At 53.5% G+C, this 27,283-nt stretch overlaps 1 protein-coding gene across 5 annotated transcripts in view; it reads right to left on the reverse strand.

Annotated features, from left to right (window-relative positions):
* RPS6KA2 (ribosomal protein S6 kinase A2) overlaps nucleotides 1–27,283 on the reverse strand; it is a 345,870-nt gene that overhangs the window by 146,514 nt on the left and 172,073 nt on the right. The window contains exon 1 of one of the 5 annotated variants that reach the window (XM_045500256.1): nucleotides 18,289–18,711. The exons of the other annotated variants lie outside the window; for them this stretch is intronic. Within the exon in view, the coding sequence (XP_045356212.1) occupies nucleotides 18,289–18,387 (99 nt within the window). The 5' untranslated portion in view covers nucleotides 18,388–18,711. Of the gene's footprint in view, nucleotides 1–18,288; nucleotides 18,712–27,283 lie in introns of those variants that run through there. 5 annotated transcript variants of the gene reach the window in all.

Below are 27,283 nucleotides of genomic sequence, written 5' to 3' on the forward strand. Positions count from 1 at the left end.
CTCTCTCTCTCTCTCAAAAATAAATACAAACATTAAAAAAAAATTAAAAAAAAAACATTGTTGCAGCCACACTGGTGGACACGATGTTTCATATTCCTACTAATGACCTAGAACATCAAAACATCAAAAATCTATTATAGGGGCTTCTGGGCGGCTCAGTCGGTTGAGCGTCTGACTCTTGGTTTCAGCTCAGGTCATGATCTCATGGTTTGTGAGATCGAGCCCCCCAGTCGGCTCTGTGCTGACAGCTTGGAGCCTGCTTGGGATTCTCCCTCCCCGTCTCTCTCTGCCCCTCCCCCACTAGTGTATGTAGTCTCTCAAAATAAGACATTTTTTCTAAAGTGTATTACAAATTACCAACATCTTGATTTCATTCAGAAAGGTTTCAGTATCAAGTATACTTCATTAACTTATAGTTATTTGAAAATGGGGAGTTCACAAACTGGAATCTTCTTCTAATCAGAAAATACCTTGCTACCTTCAAGATAAAGTGAGCTCATCAGCTTCACATCACCTGATTTACTCATTTACCTTCTTTTACGCATTTTTCAAATCATTCTTACTCTTTTTTCTTGTTTCGATTTTTGTTCTCTACACTCCTACCTTTTGCTATGTATTTCAACACTGCACCTTATACTACCAAATAGTTTGCCAGGAACAGCAATACTTAATGGGAAGCATCACGTAAAAAGGGATTCTGAAGGGGTTCTGTGAGCCTGCAAGGCGCTTAGTACAGGCTAACAATACCATGAAGCCTAAAAGGCAAATGGCTCCTGGTCCTTCCTGTGAAGAAGATAATCCAGTCACCACAGGCAATGGCCACAGAGGGAGGGGTGGGAGTTAAGGCAAATTTCTTGAATTTTGAGAGCATTAGTTGTCCATCAAGGACGCGATTCAAAGGAATGAACTCAGCATGCTGAACAGAGATAAGATCCTAGGAATTAGGTGGTGGGTTTCCTCATGCCAAACACTTACAAAGGCATTTAGCACACACGTTTGTGGATACCTTTGGGGCAGAAAATGTGGTTCGCCCGTCAGTCTTTATCTTGTACGTCATGGTTTTGTACACTCTTGAATGTAAACAATTCCTTCTAGAAATGTATCAAAATATGGTCACTACAGTTAAAAGACAGGGCTGGTAAAAATCTGGCCATGATAGCATATGGAAAATGATGGCAGAGAAAACAACGTTACAATGCTTTCGTGAAATTTATTCCACAAAATAAACATATGCATATCTAGTTATTACGTAGAGTTACGACTGAATAATTTTAAGAAGTGGGAAGCTAAGTATAATAAGGAAAATAATATTCCTAGAATCAACACCCATGTTTATCTTGTTCTGAATGCTTACTTTTTCATATTATTACTTGTATGATCTAGATTTTAGACTGGAGATTACTGTGGGAAAGAAAAGGAGACAGAAAAGGAACAAAAGTATCCTTAGACCCACTCAACACCCCAAAAGGATAAACAATGATTAGCGACATATAAAATATACCTTTTGGGTTTTTTTTCAATGAATGAAAACTATGTAACTTTAGTGTTCCCCAGGTACCACCTCAATTAAACCGGAAACTCTGAAAAAGCATTTCCCCTATGTTTGGAAACACAAAAGTATGACTATTATGTTTTCCAAATCCACATCCTATAAAGACACGCCCCCCTTCTGTCAGAATTCTATCCCTGTTTCTAAAACGGTTAAATATTTTACCACACACGCCCATCGATGCGAAAGAAACAGTCACAGAAATGCGTTAGTGGGACCAAGCCCCCCTCCCAGGGAAGCTTCTCGAGGCTGTAATTCCTCTGGGGATCTGCTCAGCCTCAGTTGTGCTTTTTCACGCGATTGGCTCTGCCCCTCACGGCAGTCTTTGCCATGAGGACACCACAAGGACCCAAAACAGTAGCAAAAGGTGGAAATCAGGTGTGGTGACGGGCCCTTCGCTGCTGTCATTACAGGGACATCAAAAGCTTTGCGGTTTAGTGGAACCATCAGTGGTTTGGGGCCGGAAACCCTGGACCGGGAAGGGGCTGGTCCCGCTAACCAGCCTCCTGAGCCCCCCTGGGCACAGGGATGGGAAGCAGTCACACACGGCTTCCTTGCTGAGCACCTGTACGAACGAGGCATCCCCCACAAGGGACGCTGGGACTCAGACACCGTGTATACCTCCCCAGGGAGTCCCCTCCTCATTTCTTAGACACAAAACACTTCTGGGATGGCAGTTTCCTGGCCAGTGTGCATGGAACAGGTCACGTGGTCTAAACACGCTGCTCTGACTCTAATGCGCATCCTAGTGGCTACGGGCACCTGCTCTGGAGGCAACGAACCGAGTTTGGTCCTCAATTCCCAGTACGAGCAGCACGACCCCGTCAAGCTATGTGATCTTCTAATATTCGTTTTCTCATCTGTGAAAAGGGCATAATTATACTACTTCTTAGGGTTCCTATAAAGAGTTCATGAAATCACATGCGTGCTCCAGGACGGTTTTATCTGCATGAGTGAAAACGCAAATGAAACTGGCTGAAACGATGAAAGGGACTGGCTAGATGCCATAACTGAATGTCCCCAGGTAATACAGACCAGGGGCTCGAGCTGATACGGGGCTCTGATTTCACTTCTCTAAGGTTGGCTCTGCCCTGCTGTCTGTACCGGCCCCATCCAGAGGCTGGACCTCGCGGTCAGATGGAGGAACTCTGGGGGTCTGTCTCAGGGACGGACGTGTCCCTGAAATGCACTTGGTGCGTTTCACCAGCCGCGTTTTCACAACCTGAAGGAGCTGGTGGTGACGAAGGACGCTGTAGGAGAGTGAAATTCACGAGCCCTTGGCTCATGAAGACCCAGGGGAAGTGAACCAAGCGTGCGTGAGCTGCCACTCTGGACTCTTTGATCACATTGAACAAGGGCTCGTCCTTCCTTGGGCTCCGAGCAGCTGCTGTCCTGGGCTGTGTGGTTGGCAATATGTTCTTACGTTTTCATACATCTGTTTTTGAAGACTCCTCGGGCCCCATCCGCGGACAGGGACGCCCCACGGGTGTGGGGGGGGGGGTGGGGGAAGGCTCCAGCACCCACATCCCGGGAGCGCACCGGCCACGGTCACCTAAACACAGGAACACCCTCTGCTTTGTCGGCCTGCCGCGTTCTGTGACGTCAGCACAAACACCGCCAATTAACAAAGATGGGACTTGCTCTCCAAAGTCCCTCTCCAAGTCCCGTCTGGGTGTTTTCTGCCCTCTGGTTTTTCTTTGATGTTGTCACCCCTGCAGGCCAGAGCTCTGCCCACTGGGGGCAGCAGGAGGGAGCTTGGTTGTCCCCCCTGAGGAGAGTCTGGGGGAGACTCCCGGGTCCCGTTGGGGAAGCTCGCGGCTCAGCCTGTCCCCGACCCCGTGTCTGCCAGGTGCGACATATCCCGGGCACCCCTCCCCCCCATCTGCCGACAGGCGTCTACCCTCCCTGCAACGAGCACCTGGTGAGGGGACCGCGGAAAAGCAGAAGCCGCCAGCACACAAGCCGAGTTCGCTCCAGAATCACATCCTGCACCTCTGCTCCGTGCCCCAGCTGTGAACCAGGGCGAGGGGCCCAGACTCGAGGAGCTCCTTCCGGTGCCCCCGCTCCGTGCCCCTGCCCTTTCCTCTTGGCTTCGAGCAGTCCTGTGTCTCCAACGTAGCTTACAGGGCACCCTCTGCCCATTCCCACCGCGTTCCCGCCTGCCATGCTGCGGTCACGCTCAGGACAGCGTGACTTCTTCCCACGTTTTGATGATTTTTCCTCCCAAGTGGCCACGACCGAATCTTCTCTGTGTCGGTCTTGTCTTTCTTCCACGCCCCTTCTCTGTATGTCTGCCCCCCGTCCCTGCTCCGACCCCTTTGCTGACTGTGCTCCCCACCTCCCCTCCTCTTCCTTCCCCCTCCTCACTCTTCTCCACACCCATCCCTTGATTATTTCTTTTTTAGTGTTTATTTATTTGAGAGAGAGAGAGAGAGAGAGAGAGAGAGAGACAGAGCACAAGCAGGGGAGGGGCAGACAGAGAGGGAGACACAGAACCCAAAGCAGGCTCCAGGCTCCGAGCTGTGGGCACAGAGCCCTACGCGGGGCTCGAACCCACAGACCATGAGATCATGACCTGAGCCGAAGCCGGACGCTCAACCGACTGAGCCCCCCGGGTGCCCCGACTATTTCTTTTTAAAAATAAGTACATGTTTCGTGCCTTCAGAACACACAGAGGAGGCACAGCCTGCGGAAAACGAGGCGTCCGTTCTTATCAACTTTTCAGGACCTTTCCTTAATACTTCAGGTCTTTGATGAAAAACGTGTGTCCGGATTTCTGAAGTTGGAGGGGAAGTCTGACCGTCACAATCAGGAAAACGTCCAGGCCGGACACACGCCTGCCTCTGCACTTACGGCCTCCCACCAGTGCCTCCGACATGGTGTGTGACGGGCCCGTGGACGGACGGGGGCCAGGGCCGGCGGGAGGCGCGGCTCCACACTGCAAACCGAGCGCGGCGTGAGGGGAAACTCGCGCTTCCCAAAGCCCTTCTGTCTTCCGCGCTACCGTGCAAAGCACGTGGCTGTCTGGGGGCACCTCGCACTGTCCCCTGGGAAGGAGAGCCCAACGTGAATCCCAGCAGGCACCCTGGGATCTCCCCACTGAGGCCCATCAGGGCCTCCATGGGGCAGGGCCCACGGCCCCTCTCTCACTTACACGGGGGCCGGGGCCTGCCTCCCTCATCAAATGCAGCTTTCCGCCCCCCCCCCCCACCACCCAGGGGTCCGCTTCCCGCACCCCATCTGGGAGGGGCTTTCCGAGGCACACAGAGCCCTGTCACTCCCCAGAAGGACCCCGTTTGGGGTGTCGCTGCCTGTAGGCTGAGATCCGACCCCTCCAAGCTGCAAGCCCCCTCCCCCCGCAAGCGCTGGTCCTCCTGCTCTGGGTGTGCCGGCCTGCAGCTGCCCCCCTCAGGATGCATGCACCTGCTTCTCCCCGAGGAACAGAGACACTGGGAGCTGTGTCCCCGCTCTGTCCCCCCTGCTAAAATGGTCCCGAGACTGAGACATTTCCCCGGGCCGCCCTCTCAGAGCTTGCTCTCCTCTGTCCCCCTGGCTTCCCGCTCACTGCGTGTGGCCTTTCTCCACAACCCCGTCCCTGTCGGTACATTTTGCTCGGTCGATCTGGCTTTTCCTCTTCCCCCACGAGACCACCAGCTCCATGAGCAGAAGCTTCACCCCTCGGGAGAGTGCTCCCCAGACCTTTACTGCCTGAGCGATGGTTAGGCAGGGCCTCCCAGGCGCCCCGAGAGCCTCTGAGAGAGCCATGGCCACAGCTCGCGCTGGGTCGTCGGCCGCCAGCCTCGCGCGGTGTGGGGCCCCCACACGGCGGCCCTGAGACGCCCTGCAGGCGCTCAGGCTCAGAGCTGAGGACCCTCGTGGATGCCGCCTCCCCCACGACTGGGGGTGCAACTCAAAACCAACTGACCTCCGGTGCCCGTCCGTCTGCTGCTGGGACGAATCGCCACAAACTCAGTGGCTGACAAGAACACGGACTTTTCCGATGGTTCCGGAAGCCAGGAGTCCAAAGCCGGTGTCCCTGGTGTGAACAGGGCTGGGCCCTCCTGCAAGCTCCTGAATGGCCGGGTCCCCTGGCTTCCAGCTTCTGGCTCTTCCCCCATCGTGTCCTCTGCTCCCTCCTCTCAGTGTCCCCCGACCTCCGTCTTGGAAGGACAGGTGATGCCCCGGGGCCCCCGGATCGTCCGGGACTGTCCACCTCACGACCCTCCACTTAATTCAATCTGCAAAGTGCCTTTTGCCAAATACCATCACGTTTACAGGGCCCTGGGGTCAGGACTCAGATGGACCCCTTCTGGGGCCATTATCCAGCCTCCCAACTGGCCGAGGATGCCGCGGGTCCACGCCGGCACACTCGGCCAGCTCCCCGGTGTGGACTCTGGGGCTGGGCTCTCTCGCACTCCCCGGGCTGACGGAGACTCAGCGGGCAGCCCTGAGCCCGGGCCCCTCCTGTCCTTACGTCGCCCGTGTCTCCTGCCATCGGAGTCCCAGCGGGACACACGGCCGTGCTCCTCACCTGCCTTTGTAGAATTTCGGCTCTAGTAACTAAAGGATCCATCTCAGCTGAGCGTCCGCAAGGTGCAAAGAACATCCCGTCCATGCTGACAGGTGCTTCCCAGGTTGTGGCTCACTGGTCACGCAGCACACAGGGGAGCTCGCGGAGGGGAGGGAAGACGAGGAGGGAGCATCGCGGGACGGACGGAGGGCTAAGAAAAGCGTCTTAAGGCTTCTGAACATATCACATGGGGTGGCCCTCTCCTTGTGAGCTAAGGAAAGTCCTGGACACGGGCACGTCAGGTCAGGTCGGAATGAACCACCGGCCGTCTGGAACTTTAGGGAAGCCGCCACTTTCCTGCCTCAACCACGGAGGAAGGACACCGTCGTTGGCCCACAAAGGCTGAACTGGAGTAGGGGACTGCAGGAGGCACGTCCGGGGGCCACGCGCACACAGGGAACCGCGGCAGATCCTGGCTGCTGTCCACCGGCCACCACTCGTCCCTCCACGGCCACCACTCCCTCCACCAGCCCGGAAGCGGCCTCGGGCACATCAGTGTTCACGTGAGATGACCTGTCACAAAAACCCAGCATCTGGAGTTGGGAGGCTTTCACGTTTCATGGGCAACTGCCTTCAGAGCTGTCTCAAAAGCCACCTTCCTGGAATTAAACTTATTCCTCTGGAAGCACAAGGTCTAAAGCACAAATCCTTATCGGCCTTTCTGGCTTCTCAGTTTTTAAAAATTGCTGCTATGCATTATGTTTAAAAATTTCTGGGAGTTTAAAATGTTGACAGCTTCTGAACCTCTGAAGCGATCTTACAGCTTTTGGGGCGCCTGGGGGGCTCAGCCGGCTGAGCGTCCGACTTCGGCTCAGGTCATGATCTCACCGCTCCTGGGTTCGAGCCCCGCGTCTGGCTCTGTGCCGACGGCTCTGGAGCCTGCTTGGGATCCTGTGTCTCCCTCTCTCTCTGCCCCTCCCCCGCTCGCGCTCTCTCTCAAAAGTAAACGTTTTGAAGAAGATACTTTTGCAGCTTTTGAAAAACTTTAAGTGATAAAAACGATTTGTCTTGTTTTTTCCACAATCCCTATTGCAGGACGACGCTCGTATCGGCTACACTGTGAGTGTGGATCAGACACCAGTTGTGTGGACAAGTTTCGCCAAACAGCAGCCTCAGAGCGTGAAGCTCGCGCTGCCAGGACGGTGTCGCGCTGACGTGTGGTTTTATCATCCTTTGTTTGCTGCACGCACACCGTGGTTTTACCTCCCCCCACCATGAGTCTCAGGTCGTGCTCATTTGCCCCTACGCTTTAACCCCCTAAACGCAAGCCCCGTAGATCATTTCTAGGCGCGCGGTGAGTATTTGGTTAATACCGAAGGCCTCCGAGGGCTTCACACACAGCGACCCAGAACACACGTGCTACGTGGGCAGCATCCATATAGGACATGGCAGGACGACAGCCCTGGGGGCCACGCGCGCTGTCCACGGACCCAGAGCCACTGGCGTCGAGCCTGATGGGTCCCGGTCAGCTGCAGGTTTTCTGTAAGTTCACACATGGTGACAAAGCGCTGAGCTAGCACAGAGGAGCCAGGCCCAGGCCGTCGGCAGCCGAGGACAGGCGCGTTCCTCCGCACCTGCTGGGGCAGCTCCCCAGACCCGGGCCTGACCCGGCAGGAGCGGATGTGATTCGGGGGATAAAAACCTGGAACATCGCAGAAATGGGTGACCGAGCCCACACCACGAGGAAGTCGCTTCTCTGCCGACACCTTCCTTCCCTCCGGACGGATCTCGAACACAAACCGCCCTCTGGGCGAGGACCCAGGGTGGCACAGTCCACTCCTTCCCGGGCCTCGCGGCACTGCCGACCTCTCTGCCCCCAACCTCCCAGGGCTTCTGCGCCCAGGTGTCCGTGCTCCAGAGCCAGAGTCCTCCGGGAAAGCAGCTCTGGACCCACGCCCCGGAGGGGCTCCAGCAAAGGGGGAGGCTGGGTGTGGGAGGAGGGGCCGAGGGACAGCCAGCCAGGGTAGGGGACGACACGGGGGTGGAGGGAGGGTCCCCAGAGGGGCTGGACGGGGTGCGGCACAAGAAGCGGGGGCGGAAGGCCGCGCTCACAGCTGGGAAGAGGGGTCAGGTTCCCCTCGCTCTGCACGGAGGTGGAGACAGTAACGGGAAGGCGGGTGCCGTGTCCCCACGACTCGCCGTGCCCGCCACCCCTAGTAAGGAGGAGCCCCGTCAGGGCCTCTGGTTTGTACCTCTTGTCCCTCCCTTGAGCACCTACAAAATGATCACGGCCCGTTCATTTTGAGAGTCACCTCGTCTGTTCTCACGTCAACTACTCAAGTCCTATTGTCGCCAGTCTCAACAGCACAGGCTGTCAAAGAAAAAAGCTGTAGGTGCCAGTGAAGACGTTAAGACAGGGGCGCCTGGGGGGCTCAGTCGGTTAAGCGTCTCACTTCAGCTCGGGTCACGAACTCACGATTTGTGGGTTCGAGCCCCGCGTCGGGCTCTGTGCTGACAGCTCGGAGCCGGGAGCCCGCTTCGGACTCTGGGTCTCCCTCTCTCCCTCTGCCCCTCCCTGCTCACGCTCTGTCTCTGTCTCTCTCAAAAATTAAAAAAAAAAAAAAAAAGAAAACTTTAAGAGTCTACACGTTTACAGACACTGAAGTGCACACTGAGCATGTCGTGTACACGGGCCCTTTGTGGACCGACCTCAGAATATCCTCTCAGATCACACAGTTTTCTTTACTTCGCTGCCGGAATGGAGCCTACAGAGTCTTGATTCAGTTACACATCAAAATTCATGCAAGATCTCGAAACATAAGATCTAGACACGCACAAGTCACGCCCAGCCGCATGCTGTTTCGAGGGGTTCTCTGGGATGAGGACAGTCGGCCAGAGTGGCTCCCGCGATCCCAGCAGCACACGTCCTGGTCCCTAAAGTAGTTACGATCCGAGTGGAATGCGAGAGGCCGAAGGGGTTCTAAAAATAAGTGCTCTCTTCTGCTTTGTTCGTCTGGTTTTCTTTCCTTTCCTTTCTCTTCAGAGCCAACCAGAGACTCGTCCTCGCAAGTCCCGGGACAGGAGTGTCCCCAGTGGCACTTCTGTGCGTTCGCCCCGTGGACTGTGGCTGTGACGCACCTCAGTGGTTCACCGGAGGACGGCCACGCGAATGGGGGGCCCCACAGGCACTAACTCCGCTGGGCTTCCTCAGCCTTTCCGGCCTCCCTTCCGCCTCCTCGCACAAAGACCCTCCAAGGCAACTTCCGGCCTCCTCTTGCATTGTACCCACATTTCCGAGTTGGATGCTTTCTGGTGTTTTCATCCTTAGAAAGGGACTGTCCACGCTATACTTGGGATAGGAAGGTACATTTGGAAATCAATATTATATCCAACCTTAGTTCTAGAAAGTCTGCAGTTATCCTGGGCCAAAAGTGTGAACATTGCTGGGGGTGCCTGGGTGGCTCAGTCGGTTGAGCACCTGACTCTTGATGTCGGCTCAGACCACGATCCCAGGGTTCATGAGTTCAAGCCCTGCACTGGGCTCTGTGCTGACAATGTGGAGCCTGCTTGGGATTCTCTCTCTCTCTCTGACCTTCCCCTGCTTCTGTGCTCTCTCAAAAAAAATAAATAAATAAATAAATAAAACTTAAAAAAAAATGTGAACCTTGAGACCCAGATGAGCAATTTAAGTCGTCACTGGAGCATTTTCACCATCACCATTCCAAAATAGTCTTTCACAGTAAAATCCCTCCCCGCCTTCCCCTTATAAATCCAGCTGCACATTTTAGGAAAAGCTGTGAGCCCGTGGGCCTTGGGCGGGCCGGTGTGGCCAGGACGTCTCATGCAAAGCGTCCCAACTCACGTTAACGGCAGACACCCATCAAAGCAGGTCCCAGACTCGTGTTCTGGCTAAATCTGAAAATCCCACGCCAGAAAACACACCACACGAATCATTCCAGGGCACGAAGCATGTTTCTCCTGGCTTGTGGGTCTTACTCAGAGCCCTCTTTTCTCTGGCAACGGGAGGGAACACAACGGCCAGTAGTCTAAGCACTCGTTCTCGGAGTCGGGTTTTTGAATCTTGTTAATTTCACGCGGGAGACCAGAAGAGTCAAAAGAAAGGACGATTTTCTGTGAGAAGCCAGAGCGTATGTACCGGGACCTCACCCCCTCTCCCGACACCCCCAGCCCCGGCCACCCTGTGTCAGCCCGTGAACCCCCCTTCTCTTTAACAAGAGCTGCTATTCCGTGACCCGCATTTCAAACGTCCGCAACGTCGATTAAACCATCACTCTCGGTAACCTTAACAGAGCCACGACTTAGGAAAAGCTGCTTTGTGGTGATAATACTACCCCGAAGCAGATGTGTACTCAGAAGGGCGAGACAGGGGAGAAACTTTGTGTTTCTGTGTCGTAGTGCAAAACCCTATGCAGACAGGGTCCAACCAAAGCCGGCCTCGCCTGAGCCCACAGAATGCCAAGTGCAGACTCTGTCCTGACGAGGCACGTTTCACTTTGCGAGCATCTGAGAACTCGAGGACAGCACTGGCCTATGCTTCTCCCTGTTTTGTCGCTGAGGAGGCAGGAGCTCAACAGGGTGAGGGGCCCGGAGAGGCAGAGGGAAGGGCCAGGTGGCCAGGAGAAGGGCGGCCAGCAAGGTGGGGGTGCATCCAGCGCATCCAAGGGGGCCAGCAAGGTGGGGAGGTGGCACAGTGCAGGGTGTGGGGGTTCCAAGGACCTTTGTAAAGCAGAGCTCGCGGGGGCATGCATGCTCTGTAGTTTCCCGGTGCAGCTGAGGAGGGTTCTCTGACCGGTGGTGTTCCTGGGACACCGTTCATGGATCTCCAGGTACATATGCAGATGACCACAACATTAAGTGCCAGGCAAGAAAGATTATGCTGACACTTGCTAAAGACAGTGAGGAAGACTATTCCTGGGAGCACAGCATCCTGGGAGCACAGCAATAGCGTTTCGCGGGAGGGGAGAGAGGCTGGGCCCCACTCGGATACAAGAAGGAAGAGTGGGGATTTATGGGCAAAAAGCAGGGCTGGAGGGTCGGTGAGGGCAGGGTGAGTCTTTCTAGACCGACCTAGTGGGATTCTTGCTGTAGGAGGGCCAGAGCAAGCAGACATCAGCTGCAGAGTGGTGGGGATAAGGAATTTGGGGAGCGCCTGGGTGGCTCAGTCGGTTCAGCGTCTGACTTCGGCTCAGATCACGATCTCGCGGTCCGTGAGTTCGAGCCCCGCGTCGGGCTCTGCGCTGACGGCGCAGAGCCTGGAGCCTGCTTCGGATTCCGTGTCCCCCTCTCTCTGCCCCTCCCCTGCTTGCACTCTGTCTCTGTGTTTCAAAAATAAAAATGTGAAAAAAAATTAAAAAAAAAAAAAGAAGTTGGTCAGATATTGAGGGTATGGGGGGGAGAGGGGGAATTCTCTCTAAAGGGACTCAGCGGGATTCCCTGGGCACTGCAGACCCAACACAGGATGACACAGGAGCCCAAGGTCGGAGACTCAGAGCCTGACTACAGCTTGGTGGGGGAGAGTCTGTGCCATGGCACATGTCGGGCGGTTTCAGACACAGAGTCCTGCCTGCTCGGTGGGAAATCGTGGGCTTGTGTCTCCCACACGCTCGCCATCCGTGGCCCGGCGTGCAGGTTCCAAGTGGTTAATTGTAGCCGCACCACCACGGCGTCCCCTCACTGGCTCGTAGCAGGAGGGGCTTCTGACGCAGCTGCGAAGCAGATACGATGAACCACAGTTTATACTGAACATATTTGTGCCTCATCCATTTGCTTGATTAAATCGCTCTGTGGCTTAACAGACTATTTGTTGATAATTCCTACTTGAGTTTAATTTAATAGCTTTTACCAGTGAAAACATATCAGCAAACATGTAATGCTGGGGGGAAAATACCACACAACGTAACCCGCGTCATCAGAAATAACGGTGGGGCACGTACAGGACGCCGTTAGTGTCAGCTTGACGCGCCCAGAACCTTCGGGCCAAAGATGAAGGTTATTCCTGGCTCGACTACTGGTTGCCAACTGTATCCCAAACAGACCTAGCCTCGATTTCCCCACATTTTGGAGGGGAACTTTCCATTGGAGCCCCCGAATGTACTGAATAACCCCCACAACACTGGTTAGCCTGACTCTCGGTTCAAGCCCCAGAGCCTCTCTCTCTCTCCACCTCCCTCCCTGCATCCGAGAGGTCGGACGTCTCCTACCCACTTGCTAATCTGCCGCATCCGGGACACTGTTCATGCAGTTTCTCATGCAAGAAACAGAGTGAAATCCTGGGTAATAAGTCAGATGATGTGGACTGAGACACCGTCCTTCCCTTAGTCGGTGTTCAGCTCTTTCCTGGGCTTGTGAAAGCAGGAAAAACATAGGGAAACCTCCTTTGCTGTATTGGGGTATGCGACAGAAGGACTGCCTGCCCGCAGATTTACGGAAAGAAGGTGTAAACGAGGTGAAAAAAGACAATTGGGTGAGATCTCAATATTTTCGGCTGTCTTTTCACATACTTTTGAACAAGCAATGATACTTTGGGGACTTTCCTTCCGTGTAAGGAGAGAAATTCTGTATTGAAATTGCAGGTATAAGGCTTATCACAAAAAATGACCGCAAAGAAATTTTAGTCTCTTTATTTTTTTTTAATACTTATTTATTTTTGAGAGAGAGAGACAGAGAGACAGAGACAGAGAGACAGAGACAGAGACAAGCGGGGTTGGGGCAGAGAGAGAGGGAGACACAGAATCTGAAGCGGGCTTCGGGCTGTGAGCAGTCGGCACGGAGCCCGATGCGGGGCTCGAACCCATAAGCTGTGAGTTCTTGACCTGCTTAACTGAGTCGCCCAGGTGCCCCTAATTTTAGTGTTTTTAAAATAGAATAAACAGGGGCGCTTGGGTGGCTCAGACGGTTGAGTGTCCGACTTCAGCTCAGGTCATGATCTCGCGGTTTGTGAATTCGAGCCCCTGATCAGGCTCTGTGCTGATGGCTCAGAGCCTGGAGCCTCCTTCGGATTCTGTGTCTCATTCTCTCTCTGCCCCTGCCCTGGTCACACTCTGTCTCTCTCTGTGTCAAAAATAAATAAAACATTAAAAAAAATTTTTTTTTAAATAGAATAAACATACATAAGCAGAACGGTAAGCAAATGAAGTACTCATCAATACGGACTGTTTATTGTGGTCGTCTCTGCCTTTTGTTGTTCTGAAAGCCCAATAAAAAAATCAGCCTTAACATAGAACTTTTGGGTGCCTTTACTGAAGGCACCTGAAAATTATTTTAATTAGAAATGGTTTTCCGGGAAACCACCCAAGATCTAAAGGAAGAGCTTACCTATCAAGCACCAAGAAGAAGCCTTAACGTCTGACTTTCCAGGAAGCTTTCTTTTTCTCCATGACTAGAGCCAACAACGCTCACAGTACTTGGTGAGAGTGCCTCAGCAGTTACTTTATCGGCACATCATGCTTCCCTTTAAAAGGGGGTAAGCAATTAAAAAATACTCACATCTACCCACAGATAGCGCTCAGTTACCTTCCACCGTGGGAAATGGAAACAAATTGACAATCGGTATCATAAGACCATTTAAGTCCAGTGATGCTGGTCATTTCACAGAACTTCCACGCTGTAGGGCTTCCGTTCACAAGAATGCCTCTCCCATTCTTAAGTGCATGGAGGGCAGAGATCATATGAAGATCACATGTCATATACCAACTGCTTAGCACCGTGTACATGATAGATGCTCAAAATTCTTGGAGTTGTGCGAACAATTGAGTGAATACATAAATAAATGAAATTCTCCTTCCGCTTAACCGCTCACCATCATCCGTCTCCCAGCTAAAGGACATTGTGTCCTTGTCACTCACCCTCAATCGTCTTTCAGCAAAAATGTCAAAGACAGATGAAATGACAGGTGGTCAAAGAGAACCGACTCCCTGGCTTTGATGACTCCAAACAAAATGACTGTTCCTTAAGTGACTGACTTTGAGTATTGATACCTTTGGCCAATTGGTAGATAAAGCTTACTCAGTACATAATATCACTTTTTATTAATTTTAAAAAAATAGGCACTCAACGCCCTTCCTAGCCAACCCCTCTCAACCTTCCCCAGGCCCCAAGCCAGGCACTGGAGCTTTGGGGTCTCTCCTGGGGAACTGAAGGCCCAGCCAAGGAGGACTCCTTCCCAAAGCTCCATCAGTTGGGCCACTGATGCTGGGGCATTTCCTGACTCTAGAAGCCACCTCAACTCATGATGCCATGGCTTTGGGACCCGAACTGGTAACGGGTTCACGGATCGGTACAGCTGACTCATAGCGCGGTACGTAAGATAAGGATAGAGGAACATCGCCGTCCCAGCCGGGGGACGGGAACGTCGTCTTAGCGAATGGGGCCAATCTCTGGCCTTTTCTTCCCCTAGTCACACAGGAAGGTCATCTGAACTCTTAATTACCAGGCTGCCAGTGTACTGAGATAGCACAAGCCGTGGGTTCTGCAGGCCGTAGGGGCAATCTCAGGTGCACACAGAGGCAGGAGACACGGGGCAATAGGAAAAATGTCGATAAACCCAGAAAATATTGATCAGTATCCATCGCTGACAACTCTTGACTTGCAGTGTTGCCATCCAGAGCAGCATTAAGTCTTCACGACAGCTCACACTGGCCACTTTAACCCCCTGAGGCAGGAACTACTCTCCCATCTCACCGTGCAGGGAAAGGAGGCTCACAGAGTTTAAGGAGCCAGCTGCTGTGAAAGGTGGACTTGAGAATCCAATTCAGGTGACTGCGACACAAAGCCCAGGTTCACCTGGAACTTTCTAACGTCCAAAAAAGGTTCTCTAGAAGAATCTTAGGTTTGGGGCACATTCCAAAACATCCCAATTTCCCTCAGGGTAATTTCCTTGTAACGATTACAGCAGCCTTCCTTCAAATCCCGTCTAACACCTGGTAAACTCCAGTGACCATACAACCCAGAATGAGAGCACACGTCCTTATAGCAAGAGCGTCCTTTACAACATTCTAGGGGCCAGGACCATAAAGCAAGCCCTTTGGATTTCCCTGGGCTCCGTTTCCTCATCTGTAAAATGGGCTGCTGAATCAGGAGACGGTTGCACCTTCCGGGAAGGTGCTGAGATCCTCGGGCAGTGTTGTCAATGCCCTGAGATCAGGGTGAAGGGCAGACACTGAGGCTTGATGCCTTTCTCTGGCATGCTCAAAGAAGTCTAGGAAAGATATCCACTTTCCATTTAGAAACTCCCCAAATCATTCCAGACAGAGTCAACTATCCTGGTCATCTTGGTTGGTGCAATGCTGAGACACTACAAAAATATTTAAGCTGTAATTCATAAACTGTTTCCAGGTCTGATTAAGTAATCTGGCTTCTCTGTTGGTTAGAGCTTACCAAATGTTGGATTCTAGATTAAAGTGAGGTTAAATTTAAAACCAAGTACGAAAACATTAAGACCACGTCTCTCCCTGATGGCTGTTTTAATAAAAATAACAGTGTTTTTACCCTTAAAGTAGCTACAGTCACTTTCCTGTTTATGTCACCAGAGTTTGAATTCAAAAACCAAAATGTTCAGTCTCTGCGTATATTTTACAAAATAAATTTCACAGAAACAATTAAAACAATATGTTCATGTTTACAAAATGAGTTGTCTTTTTCTTTAGTCCAAACAGGAAATATACATCCATGCTAAGGATTTATATGTCCTATCACACAACCTCAAACTATGGAAAGACCTCCCCTCTGAAATTTAACTTTTTTTTTTTTTTTTTTTGGATGAGCGTTTCTTGGCCTATAATCTGCTGTGGACACGCAAACAAATTAACAGCCTTCTCTGGAAAAAGAAAGGCAGCTGAATCGGAATCTGGAAGTTACTGGACTAAAGCACAGGGTCGGCGACTTATTAGAACCCCCACTAGGTGGAGGCACCGTGAGGCCAGGACTTCCAGGACTTAGGTTTCTGGATCTACAATGCTGAGAAAAGGGCTGAACAAATACTAGGTCTTTACAAAGCAATTGCAGAATCAATCAGCTGGTGAGCTTTCATCAAGATCCTCAGTTCTGGGGGGAGATCCTCCTAGCAATAGACTGAGGATAGTAACGCACGTCTACATGATTTTTCCTAAGACACAGGTGAAGGCATTTGTAGAGAACAGAGTACTTTATATGGGCTGCTCATTCTCTATTAATGCTTCTGTCCAGCATCCAGCATCCAGACTGTATGACGTGCTCATTGATTACGTGCTGATAGATCAATCACATTCCTTTCCAGTCAGTGGACGTGCGTAGCCGACGGTGTATTTATTGTTTTTAGAAATTTTATTTTCACGCTGAAGAAACCTCATTTATATTCCCCTCTTGGTTTCTCACCTTGTCTTTTTAATTTTTTTTTTAACGTTTATTCATTTTTGAGAGAGAGAGAGAGAGAGAGCGTGCGCGCGCGTGCACAAGCGGGGGAGGGGCAGAGAGAGAGGGAGGCACAGAATCCGAAGCAGGCTCCAGGCTCCGAGCTGTCAGCAGAGCCTGATACGGGGCTTGAACCCATGAACCGTGAGATCATGACCTGAGCCAAAGTCGGACGCTCAACCACTGAGCCATCCCAGGCGCCCATTATATTCTTTTTTTGAGGTACTTTCAAAACCTGGTTCTCTTTGCTGAGCCATGACACGGGAGGCTGTGTATATCATGCTGTATAGGATCGCTGACCCTCCGCTAGTTCAGCCTGGTATCTGTTGCCTTTCTTCCCGAACAGCCCCGGGAGTTGGCTCACCCGTGTGCCTCCCTGAGGCAAGGACAAGAAACGGAAGGAGACAAGGAGCTGTATAATGAACTTGGCATTTGATGAATAAAAACTTACTAGGCATAAAGGTAAATACTCTTCTGAGTTTCTATTCTTATCAGCTTTAGCTTTTTAAAGTGCCTGAGATCCAGCAAAGTGATTTATCTCAATGAACATATGTTTAATTTCTGTCAATGTGAGGTTTTAAGGCAAGCCCTCCTCCATTATTTGATTAACAGTTGTACTTGTTGGAAAAATCTGTTTTACCCTCAGAGCCCAGCCACAAAGATTCCCATCTAGTCCAATTCTGACTCGGTGATACCGCAAAGGAAACTTTTTATACAAGTAATTCCCTGTTGCATTCATGTCTACCCCTGAGCTTTGCTTAAAGATCTCTTAATTGTAACAACCCACGCCCGTATGGGTATCATGGCAGCTGGACAAAGAGGGCCAACATGAAAAATGTGACATTGTTCCAACTGATTCGACTTCATTAGAAACAAACAAAAACGGAGATGGGCGCCAGCCCTGTGGCAAAGGCCAGGGCAATGTCGAAGGGAAACGCTAGCTTGTGTCGCCAGCCCCTCCCCCCAACATCACAATGTCTCTGTTTTACTTAAACAGGGTTCCACCATTTGGTCATCTATAGATTCAACGATGTAATTGGAACACTGGGATAAGGAGAAGAAGGTCTGATTGCTGAAATAAAAACCACATCAGAGAACTGTCCACAGATGACTTTGGAAACCCAAAGATGACAAGATGAGGGACAGGAGAAAAGGACATTAATTTTCAGGGTCCTCTGGGTTTCAGGTCGAATCTATATCAAACCCGGAGCTGCAGGGGTATTGCATCAGGCACTTCACTACTGAGCATCGTTTCAGACTGGCGGGAGGGGATACTACTGCTACCTTTATATACGTATACGTACACATATGGTCAACGCTACACGGATTTCGAGTACAGAACATCTGCCCGCTACGGGAGCACTTGTGTGGCTGTGGGCCACCGTACCATAAACCCGATCCACCCCGACCCACAGCCGAGGGGAGCGCCGGGGAGGTTCTGTACTTTGGACTTCGGGGGAGCGACAGCCCAGCCACACGGATCCCAACGCCCCCCCTTACCCCGAGCACCTATGTGGGCACGGTGACTGACCCGCATCCTGCGCAGACCCGGGAACAAAATGAGTTAGAAATTCCACAGGGGCAGAGTTTCGTCCCCGATGAGAGCCCGAGGACCGGTCCAGTTATTACTAAGTCCCAACAATAGCGTTCGATTTTAGAAAAACCGGACCAGCTCTCAAAAAACTTTAACTCCCAGACATGGGACTGTGGGTACCGTGCATGTGACAATAGAAAGGGCTCGGAATGGCTCTGAGACCCGCAGCATCCTCCAGGGCGCGGCGGGGACCCGGGTACCTGCACGCACAGAGGCGACGGCATTTACCTCGAGTCGACTTAGACTGGAGCTCTTGGAGCGCGACTTCTTGCGCAGGTACACGGAGAAGAACCGTCGCACGGTGAACTTCTTCATGCTCAGGTCCATCGCCCCGCGCCCAGCCGGGAGGAGCCGCAGGCCCGGAGGACGCGCATTCCCGGCGCATCCCAGGCGCGCGGGGTCAGGTCCGCGGGCGGGTGCGCGCCGCCAGGGAGCCCGGCGCGGCGGCCATCGGCGCGGGGCGCGGGCTGCGGGCACAAAGGGCAGGCCGAGCCGGCCACGGCGGCCGGCGCTCCAGCGCTCCCTCCTCCCTCCTCCTCCTCCCCCTGCAGCCTGCGAGGACCAGCCCCGGGCAGCCCGCCCCGCCCACAACCACTACCGCCAATCAGTGCCCGCTGCCCCAGCGGCCTCCAGCTCCTCCTCCTCTTCCTCCTCCACCTCCCGCTGCTGCTGCTGCTGCTGCTGCCTCCCCGCGAGGACCAGCCCCCAGCAGCCCTGCCCCACCCCGCCCCGCCCACAACCACTACCGCCAATCAGTGCCCGCCGCCCCACATGCTCCCTCCTACTCTTTCTCCTGCGGCTGCAGCTGCTGCCGAGGCTGCTACCGCCCCGCGAGGGCCAGCCCAGTGCGGCCCCGCCCCGCCCACAGCCACTACGGCCGATCAGATGCTTCCTCCTCCTCCTCCTCCTCCTCCTCCTCCTCCTCCTCCTCCTCCTCCTCCTCCTCCTCCTCCTCCTCCTCCTCCTCCTCCTCTCCACCTCCTGCTGCCACCACCTGGCGAGGGCCAGCCCCGCACAGCCCAGCCCCAACCCGCCCCGCCCACAACCACTACCGCCAATCAGTGCCCGCCGCCCCACATGCTCCCTCCTACTCCTTCTGCTGCTGCTGCTGCTGCTGCTGCAGCCACCAGCCCGTGAGAACCAGCTGTGGGCGGCCGCGCCCCGCCCCGCCCACAGCCACTACGACCAATCAGATGCTCCCTCCTCCTCCTCCTCCTCCTCCTCTCCACCTGGCGAGGACCAGCCCCGCGCAGCCCCGCCCCAACCCGCCCCGCCCTCCATCAGCCACCAATCAGCGCCCGCATCCTTGCCCCGCCCCTCGTCACTGCCACCAATCAGCGCCCGCAGCCCCAAGGTCTCCCTCCTTCTCGGCCCCCGAGAGGACCCGTCCCGAGAAGCCCCGACCCTGCCCTGGGCCCCGCCCCTACCACCAATCAGGGCCACCGTCCCACCGCCCCCCCCCCCCCCGGGGCTCCTGCCCTGCCTCCTCTTCCTCCTCCCTAGGAGCACTCCGGGCGCACTGCCCCGCCCCCCGCCCACAACGCCAATCAGCGCCGGGGGCGGTGCCTGCTTAGCGAGCCGGGCGGAGGACCGGGCGGAGGACCGGGAGGAGGACCGGGCGGGGCCCCGGGCGGGCGGTGCTGGGCCCGGCGTCTCGGGCGCCTGCCCTCGGTTCTGCTCCGCTGGCCTGCGGGGCTGTTCTCTAGCTTGGGGGTGTCGCTGTTTCCTTTCCTTAAAACAGCCACATACACACTTGGGTATAATGCTCTTCTGCGCCGGACAAAACTTTTGTTCATTAGCAAACATGCCTGGAAACTGAACCCCAAATCCCAGGGGCTCCGTGAGCGTTCCCAGTGCGCCCCGCACCTCTCCTCGGCCCCGCCAGGCCCCGCAGCCCCGGGACTCACTCCCCGGGGATGAACGGATCCGCACGCGCTCTGGGGAAACCTCCCTTGGCAGTGCTTGGAGAACAAAGGCATATCCGTTCTCCATGACCTCCGACTCCATATATAGAAAATTATTCAAACGGATGACTTACTAGGCCCGGCACAGCCAGTGTCCTGAGGCAGGGCTCTCAGAGGCCAGCTGCTGGCTGTAGGGCTGGGGGGGGGGGGGGGGGGGGGGGGGGCTTGCCTTAAAGGGGAACACACTTTTTTTTTTTTTTTTTTTTTTTTTAAGAAATGCTCATCAGAGAGCTATGGACAGTTTCAGATCTTTGAGCTCAGAGCTCTGTGCAGCCTTTTCGATTTTACTCTTGTGCAATGTGCACATGTTGAGTCAACGTTTAAAATAGGGTCTGGGCACCTGGGTGTCCCGGATGGTTAAGCTTCTGACTTCAGCTCAGGTCATGATCTCAGGGTTGGTTAGTTCGAGCCCCGCGTGGGGCTCTGTGCTGACAGCTCAGAGCCTGGAGCCTGCTTCAGATTCTGTGCCTCCCTCTGCCGCTGCTTTCTCTCAAATATAAATAAACATCTTAAAAATGTAAAACAAAAGAAACAAACAAAACCTTTAATTTAAAACAAGGTCAAACAATCTCAGGAGCATACTGCCACCAGTGCCCTGAGAAGTCCAGAAACATTCACGCAAACACTGTGTGACAACTACTGCTCTGTGGCCGGAAGCTTGTGAAAAATCCACGTGTCCTGTCATCCCCTTGGCTAAACGATAGGTTGCATTAAAACCCTGGAAAGGGCTATCTTGGCTAAAGTGAGTATGGAGGCCAATGCCCCCAGTGGGAACGGTGATTTCATGCTGCATCTGGGCGAAGACGTGAGGGCAGATCCGCTCTCTGGGGTTTAATGGATGTCGCGGGCTCCGTGGCGTAAGCGCAGAGTTTAGAGTCAGGATGCGGACATGGCCACTTCCTTGCCTGGCGAGGACAAAAGCCTCGGGGCCAGCCTAAATCAAGGCCTGTGTTTTACCACAAGAGCATTTTGACCTGGTGTGACAGAATTGGAAAGGAAATGCCTCATGAGATGCTCATGATTCCCCCTACACTTGAGTGCAAACAGTTCTAGTGAACTTGGACGTCACAGAAGAAAAAAATAAAAAGCCTTCCTATGTTCAATTATAGACATGATTTCATTGCTAGAATATTTGTTTGCCTGTGTCTTTATCCAGGTAAAGCAAGTGTATCAAAATCTCTAAAGGGGTGCCTGGGTGGCTCAGTCGGTTAAGCGTCCAACTCCTTGGAGTCAGCTCAGGTCACGAGCTCATGGTGGTGAGATCAAGCCCAGAGTCGGGCTCGGCGCGGAGCATGGAGCCTGCTTGGGATTCTCTCTCTATTCCTCCCTACGCCCCTCCCCTGCTCGTGCTCACTCTCTCTCTCCCTCTCTGTTCATCCCCTGCTTGTGCATGCTTTCTCTCTCAAAGTAAGTAAATACACATTTAAAAAGTAATCTCTAGAAATTGTTTACCACCACATTTACCACCATTTCCATGAATACAATGAATACCTCCAGACCACCAAATCTATAGGAGGTCAGGGTCCTCTTTAACCGGGGCCTAAATGATCCCCGCCCCCTAAATACTAGGGGGAAGGGTGAGCTTAATAAAGGCTCACGCCCAGATGGCGGGGAGGAGGGGGAAGCTTGAAAAGAAGACAAAGCTGATCGGCACCCCCCCACCCCGCCGTGGTTACCTTAAGTTTTCCCCTGACTTTAACACGGAAGCCTGGGACTCAATGCTGCGTGGTTGTTGCTTCGAAGAGAACGCCGGATTGGCCACGTGCATTCACCTCAGTTCCCCAGGGGACTGCGGAACACCTCACAGGGCTCGATACCCTGAGCAGCCTCAGGAATACAAAAAGGGCTGTGGCTCGTGGCCCGCACAAGTTCGCAGCCACGAGGAAGAGAAGGTGAGCGAACACACACAATGCGGGTTTGATGCAAGGAGAAAGAAAGGCGTAAGGAGACGCGGGGGCAGAGATAAATGAGAAGTCAACCCTAGCTGGAGAAGCCACGGAGGCGGTGGTGGCATCTGGGGTCACCTCTAAGGATGAGGAGCCGTTTCCCCGGGCAAACAGAGGGAGTGGGGTCCCGGCTTGCGGAAGAACAGGGTTATCGAGAAGTTACAACGAACAGGGTTTCATGACTGAGTCATGAAAATTAAAGTTCCTACCAAGTCCCCAAGACACATGAGGTATGATGTTTCAGAATTTCGAGACAACAAGTAAGGTCTGCTCGACCCTGGAGCCCCGCCTTCCTTGAGGACAGGACAGACCCTGGACAGGAAGGAGAGAGGGTTCTGGAAGGAAGGTAACTTGGGCAAAGTCTGTGCTGTCATACCCCTCCTTCCCTTCCACCCAGAGGACCGGGTGGGGGGATGGCAGCTTCTTTGCTTCAAGCCCCACGGTGACAGCTGTGATCTGCTGGGGACACCGCAGCTCAGGCCTGGGATCGAGAGAGCCACGGGGTGGCCCCTGCTCCGGGCGGCTCGGGCGGGGCCGTTTAGAGAGCGGGCCTGTGTTCACAGGGCTTGTAGGGGGAAGGATGCGAGAAAATGTCTTACAGATCAGGCATGGCCACGTGGGAAAGGGGCCAGTGTGGGGGTCTCGGAGACCCTGTCTGGAGCAGAAGTGGTATGGCAGAGGGCCCAGGGCTGAGGGAAGAATTCCAGGTAACTTCCAGAGAGAGAGGCCTCTGTCCTGTTAGTGTGCACAGGCTGGGTGGGGGGTCTCCAGGCACAATACCCCCCGAAGAAGGCAGGACAGCTCTCCCTGAGAGGAAGGGTCAGCGAGAGCCCAGCTGGGCACAGAGCAGTGTAAGTATATGCGTCCTCTCCCTTATCCCCTGCCCTCCCGATCTGACCCGGGAGGGGACACAGCAGGTTCCAGCCAGGCAAAGAGACCCGAGTGTGGCCAGTCCTTAGGACCGGAAATACTCATTTCTTAATCAAGTATTTAACACTTAGAGCAAACACGGTTGTCTACTCTCCGGGAGTGGGAAGCATAAGCTGTGCAAATTGACGGGGTCTCCCTGTGGTTCAGTTGGACGAGCATCGAGCATCAGAAGGTGTGTTTTGATCCGATCCCAAGCCAAGTCTGTTCGACAAACCAGTTACAACTGGATGTGATGAGTGAGGGGGGAGAGGAGTCAAAAGTCACATCTAGGTTTGCTACCCTGACGATCCGTTTACAGCAGCGAGGGGCCCAGAGGAGGGACGCCACCCTCTGGGGTCAAGGTGGGGCAGGGCTCTGCCCTCAGGGCAAGGTGGACGGAAATTCCTCCTACAGACAGAGCACTGGCACAGGACGGGGAGGGCGAGAACGAGCCCCTGGGGCCTCTGTGCCCACGGACAAGATACTCCTGGGAACGTGCTGACATAGGGCTGGACACATGTCACACACGCTCACACACGTGCTCCGTGTCACAGAGCTGACTGGCCGTGGGAAGGGCTGCTCCGTGGAACGCGTATCAGACGTCGAACACCCGAGTCGTGTTTCTGTGCGCTGTTCCTCTCCTGAAGCCCTGAGCCTCTAGAACAGGGTCCTCAATTGCGTCAGGCTTTGTCCCCCAAGGGGACGTCTGGCAGTGTTTGGAGACACCTGTGTGTCACGGTGGGGCGGGAGGGGGGGGGGAAGTGATGGAGGGAGGCCGGGGCGCTGACGAGTGTCACACAGAAAACTAGCGATGGTGACTGGGAAGGAAGCAGACCCCCACTTCTAGAATTTCCATCTGAAAGCTGCCTGTTGAACCGTATCGTCTTCTGTAAGTGCCCCGTGCACCCCGTTGCCCAAACCAGGAGGCAAGAATGACACTTCTGTGCCTCCTTATTCCCAAATTCTAACGTGCAGAGACGTGTTGGCGAGACGTTCTCAGTATCTTTCACTCCTCCCCCGCCTCCCCTCCAGCCCTTGCTGTTGGTCACGTGGCTTGGGCCCTCATCAGTTCCTGCCAGAATGCAGTAATCTCAGGCCGGGTCCCATCCATCACAGCCCATCTGCAATCCTGCTATAAAATGATCTTTCTAGGAGCAAAGCGGGTCAAGTTATCCCCATGCACCACAGGTCCCCAGCTCTTCCAGAAGAAGGACAGACTCCAGAGCTGCACGGCCACGCTCTTCTTGGTCACTGCTCCCTCTGCCCTGCCACTGTCCCCCACCTTCCCTGCCCCAGAACTCGGGCTGGGCCACGCCGACACGCCCCATGAGCACGAGCTCCCCGTGTCCCCGACACCGCACGTGCTATGGTCACTGCCCGGGACGCCCTTCCTGCCCGCCCGCCTCCACCCACTGGCTGCACCCCTCTCCCACTTCACGGCGCAGGGCTGGGTCGCTGCCGGGAAGTCTCCCCAAGCCCCCCGACGCTGCAGGCGGTGTTAGGGAGTCTTCCCCGGGGCTCCCCATGTTACTTACGGCACCAGATAATGACTCCTGGCTTCTCTGCCCACCCTGCCCACCAACTCGGAGATACTCAGGGCAGCTACGATCTTCAGGCCTCCATACGTTTGTTTAAGGGGTTTTACGTTGACTATTTTCGGAGATGTGCTGCTTGTCAACAGCTGGGCCTACATCACTGTTCATCTATATAACACACTTATGAAATCCGCAGAATGGACACAACGAATCCCATCTTAGGAGGCTCAGGGCGCCGAACCTAGTGTCTAAACGTACGTAAGACAAAAGGGTCCCCACAAGGTCTGCGTATCAGTGAGTTCCCAGCAGTATCTCAGGCACTTTACTGGGTGTTTACCAAAAGAAATCCAAGAAGGGAGAGGCAAGCAAGACGGTGACGGGCTAGGACCCTCATTTCCCTAGATGATTACACTTGGTCAAGACGTGGCACGAGGCCAGAATCCTGTGGACACAGCATCTCACAGACAGAAGTCTGCTGGCCTCCCTGGGCCTCCTTATGGCTGTGCTTTTGGTGCAGAGTATCTAGCTTTCCTCTTAAAGGTCAGCTTACTCATGAGACAGCATGGGGACACCAAAGTGAGGCTTGTTACACAAAACAGCGGAAGGGACCCAAGCATGTGGCCGAGAAAAGCAGCTGGAAAACATTTCGTGTAGATGCTGTAACGTGCTTGGTCTTTGCTAATGATCGGTATTTTACGTGGGGGAGGGGCGAAAAGGGCATTCTTCACTGGGGGGGTGACAGCACCAGCAGAAACCCTGGGGTTGACCTTCCTAGTGTTTACATGTTGGTTTCTTACGGGTTGAACTGTGTGCCTTTCTACGTTTATTTATTTTTGGGACAGAGAGAGACAGAGCATGAACGGGGGAGGGGCAGAGAGAGAGGGAGACACAGAATCGGAAACAGGCTCCAGGCTCCGAGCCATCAGCCCAGAGCCCGACGCGGGGCTCGAAAACTCACGGACCGCGAGATCGTGACCTGGCTGAAGTCGGACGCTTAACCGACTGCGCCACCCAGGCGCCCCGAACTGTGTGCCTTTCTAAAACAATATGTTGAAGTCCCGACTCCCAGGCCCCTAGAATGTGACCTTATTTGAAAACTGGGTTGCTGGAGATGTTAACTGGTTAAGATGAGGGCATACCGGGGTAGGATGGGCTCTAATGCAATGTGACTGATGTCCTCACAATGAGGCCACGTGGCGAGGGTGGCAGAGATCAGAGTGGTGTAAGAGGCGAGGCAGAACTCCCCTCCGGGAGTCAGGGGAGCCTGACCCTCGACGCACCTCGATCTCCGTCTCCGGCCTCCGGCTTCCAGAAGTGTGGGGCAATCGATGCCTGTTCTTTGCAGCCCTCCGGTCTGCCGTGCTTTGTTATGCTGCCCACGGAGATTAAGGCACACTTGTCATCCCCAGACAGAAGTCCCAGTGACCCTCTGTGATGGGGACAGCCGGTGAACAGGCTCACCAGTGAACACAGCATTTGGTCTAACGGCATGTGAGAAAACCCGACTGTGAATAGAGGCATGGGGGCTTTTTCTTGTCAGCCCGAGCCTATGCCCAAGTTACAGAGGAACTTCAAGAGGAAGGGAGTCAACAGGAAAGAGGAAACAGGTGAAAACTATAGCAGGAAGGATTTCTGTAACTTAAAAAGGAAAAAAAAAAATCCTCAAAATAGAAAAGTCCCTCAAGCCCTGGAATGGGTACAAAGGAGAATGTCAAATCTTGCCAGAAGTGTTTCTTAGCGAGAAACGTTCATCTTGTAAACAATATTTCATAGACATCCATGGCATCCCAAACACCAAACACCTATATCGGAGATGGGAACCAGATGCACACATACGAGAAATTTTCGGCGACACTAAAAGCCACAAGGCTTAAGGCCCCTAGTGCCTGGAATTCACCTTCCTCAACAGGGAGCCTCTGGCGGAGGCTGGGGAGGTGGCAAGGGGGCGGCTGGGGAGGCGGCGTGCCATTCTTCCTAGTAGCACAGGTTACGTATGCAGAGGGAGCCTTCCTGAGACACAAAGATGCTGGCTAGAACAAGAAGAAAATCTTCTTTTTTTTAAAGCATGTCTGATCCAATAGTACGTAGGGGAACACAAATGTAAGCAGAAATTGAGGCTCAGAAGATATTCCCTAAGAGGAAGCAACGTTTGTCCCGGAGGTGGATGTCAATCCCTGTAACCCAGACCCGAGTCTCAGCAGGGTCTGGAGAACAGGACTGGAGAGAGCTTGGGGCCGTGCGGGGTGGGAGGTCAGGTCTGAGCCACTCTGCTGAAAGTCAGGGTCCCCACAGAGCAGATTGTAGGGGGACGGCTGGGAGGGGACCTGCGTATTCAGGCGTGAGCACTGTAAGTAAGAAGCGAAGGCCAGCCTCCTGCAGCTCACGGTTAGTTCCAGAACAAACTCCACATGTACTACTAGCTTGAAAAACTCCAAGCCAAAAGTTTACTTTTTAATGGTCCCAGACGGTCGCATCCCAAGGACCAGGCAGAAGCAAATATCAGGACTCTGGAGAAATTACTTTAAGCGTGTCTCAAAGCTCAAACAGAAAACCTTCCAAGGGACCCGATTTGCGATCATAAATAAGCGAGGAAATAGCTACCACGAGCAAGAGGCAGCAGAGGTGATGAGCCGCGGAATCAGACTTGCAAAGACGGAGAGGTTGAAATTTTTGTGTGAATGATATAAAATACGTTAAATATGTTTAAAAAACAAAAAAGAAGACTGAAAGTATTAACAAGGGAACTAGAGATTATAAACCGATCAAGCAGATTTGTTAACATAAGTAGAGCTTAAAAAAATTAAACTGGGGGTGCCTGGGCGGTTCAGTCAGCTGGGTGTCTGACTCTTGATCTCAGCTCAGGTCTTGA

The sequence above is a fragment of the Leopardus geoffroyi genome, chromosome B2, assembly GCF_018350155.1.
Source record: "Leopardus geoffroyi isolate Oge1 chromosome B2, O.geoffroyi_Oge1_pat1.0, whole genome shotgun sequence".
In the NCBI taxonomy this organism is placed as follows: Eukaryota; Metazoa; Chordata; class Mammalia; order Carnivora; family Felidae; genus Leopardus; species Leopardus geoffroyi.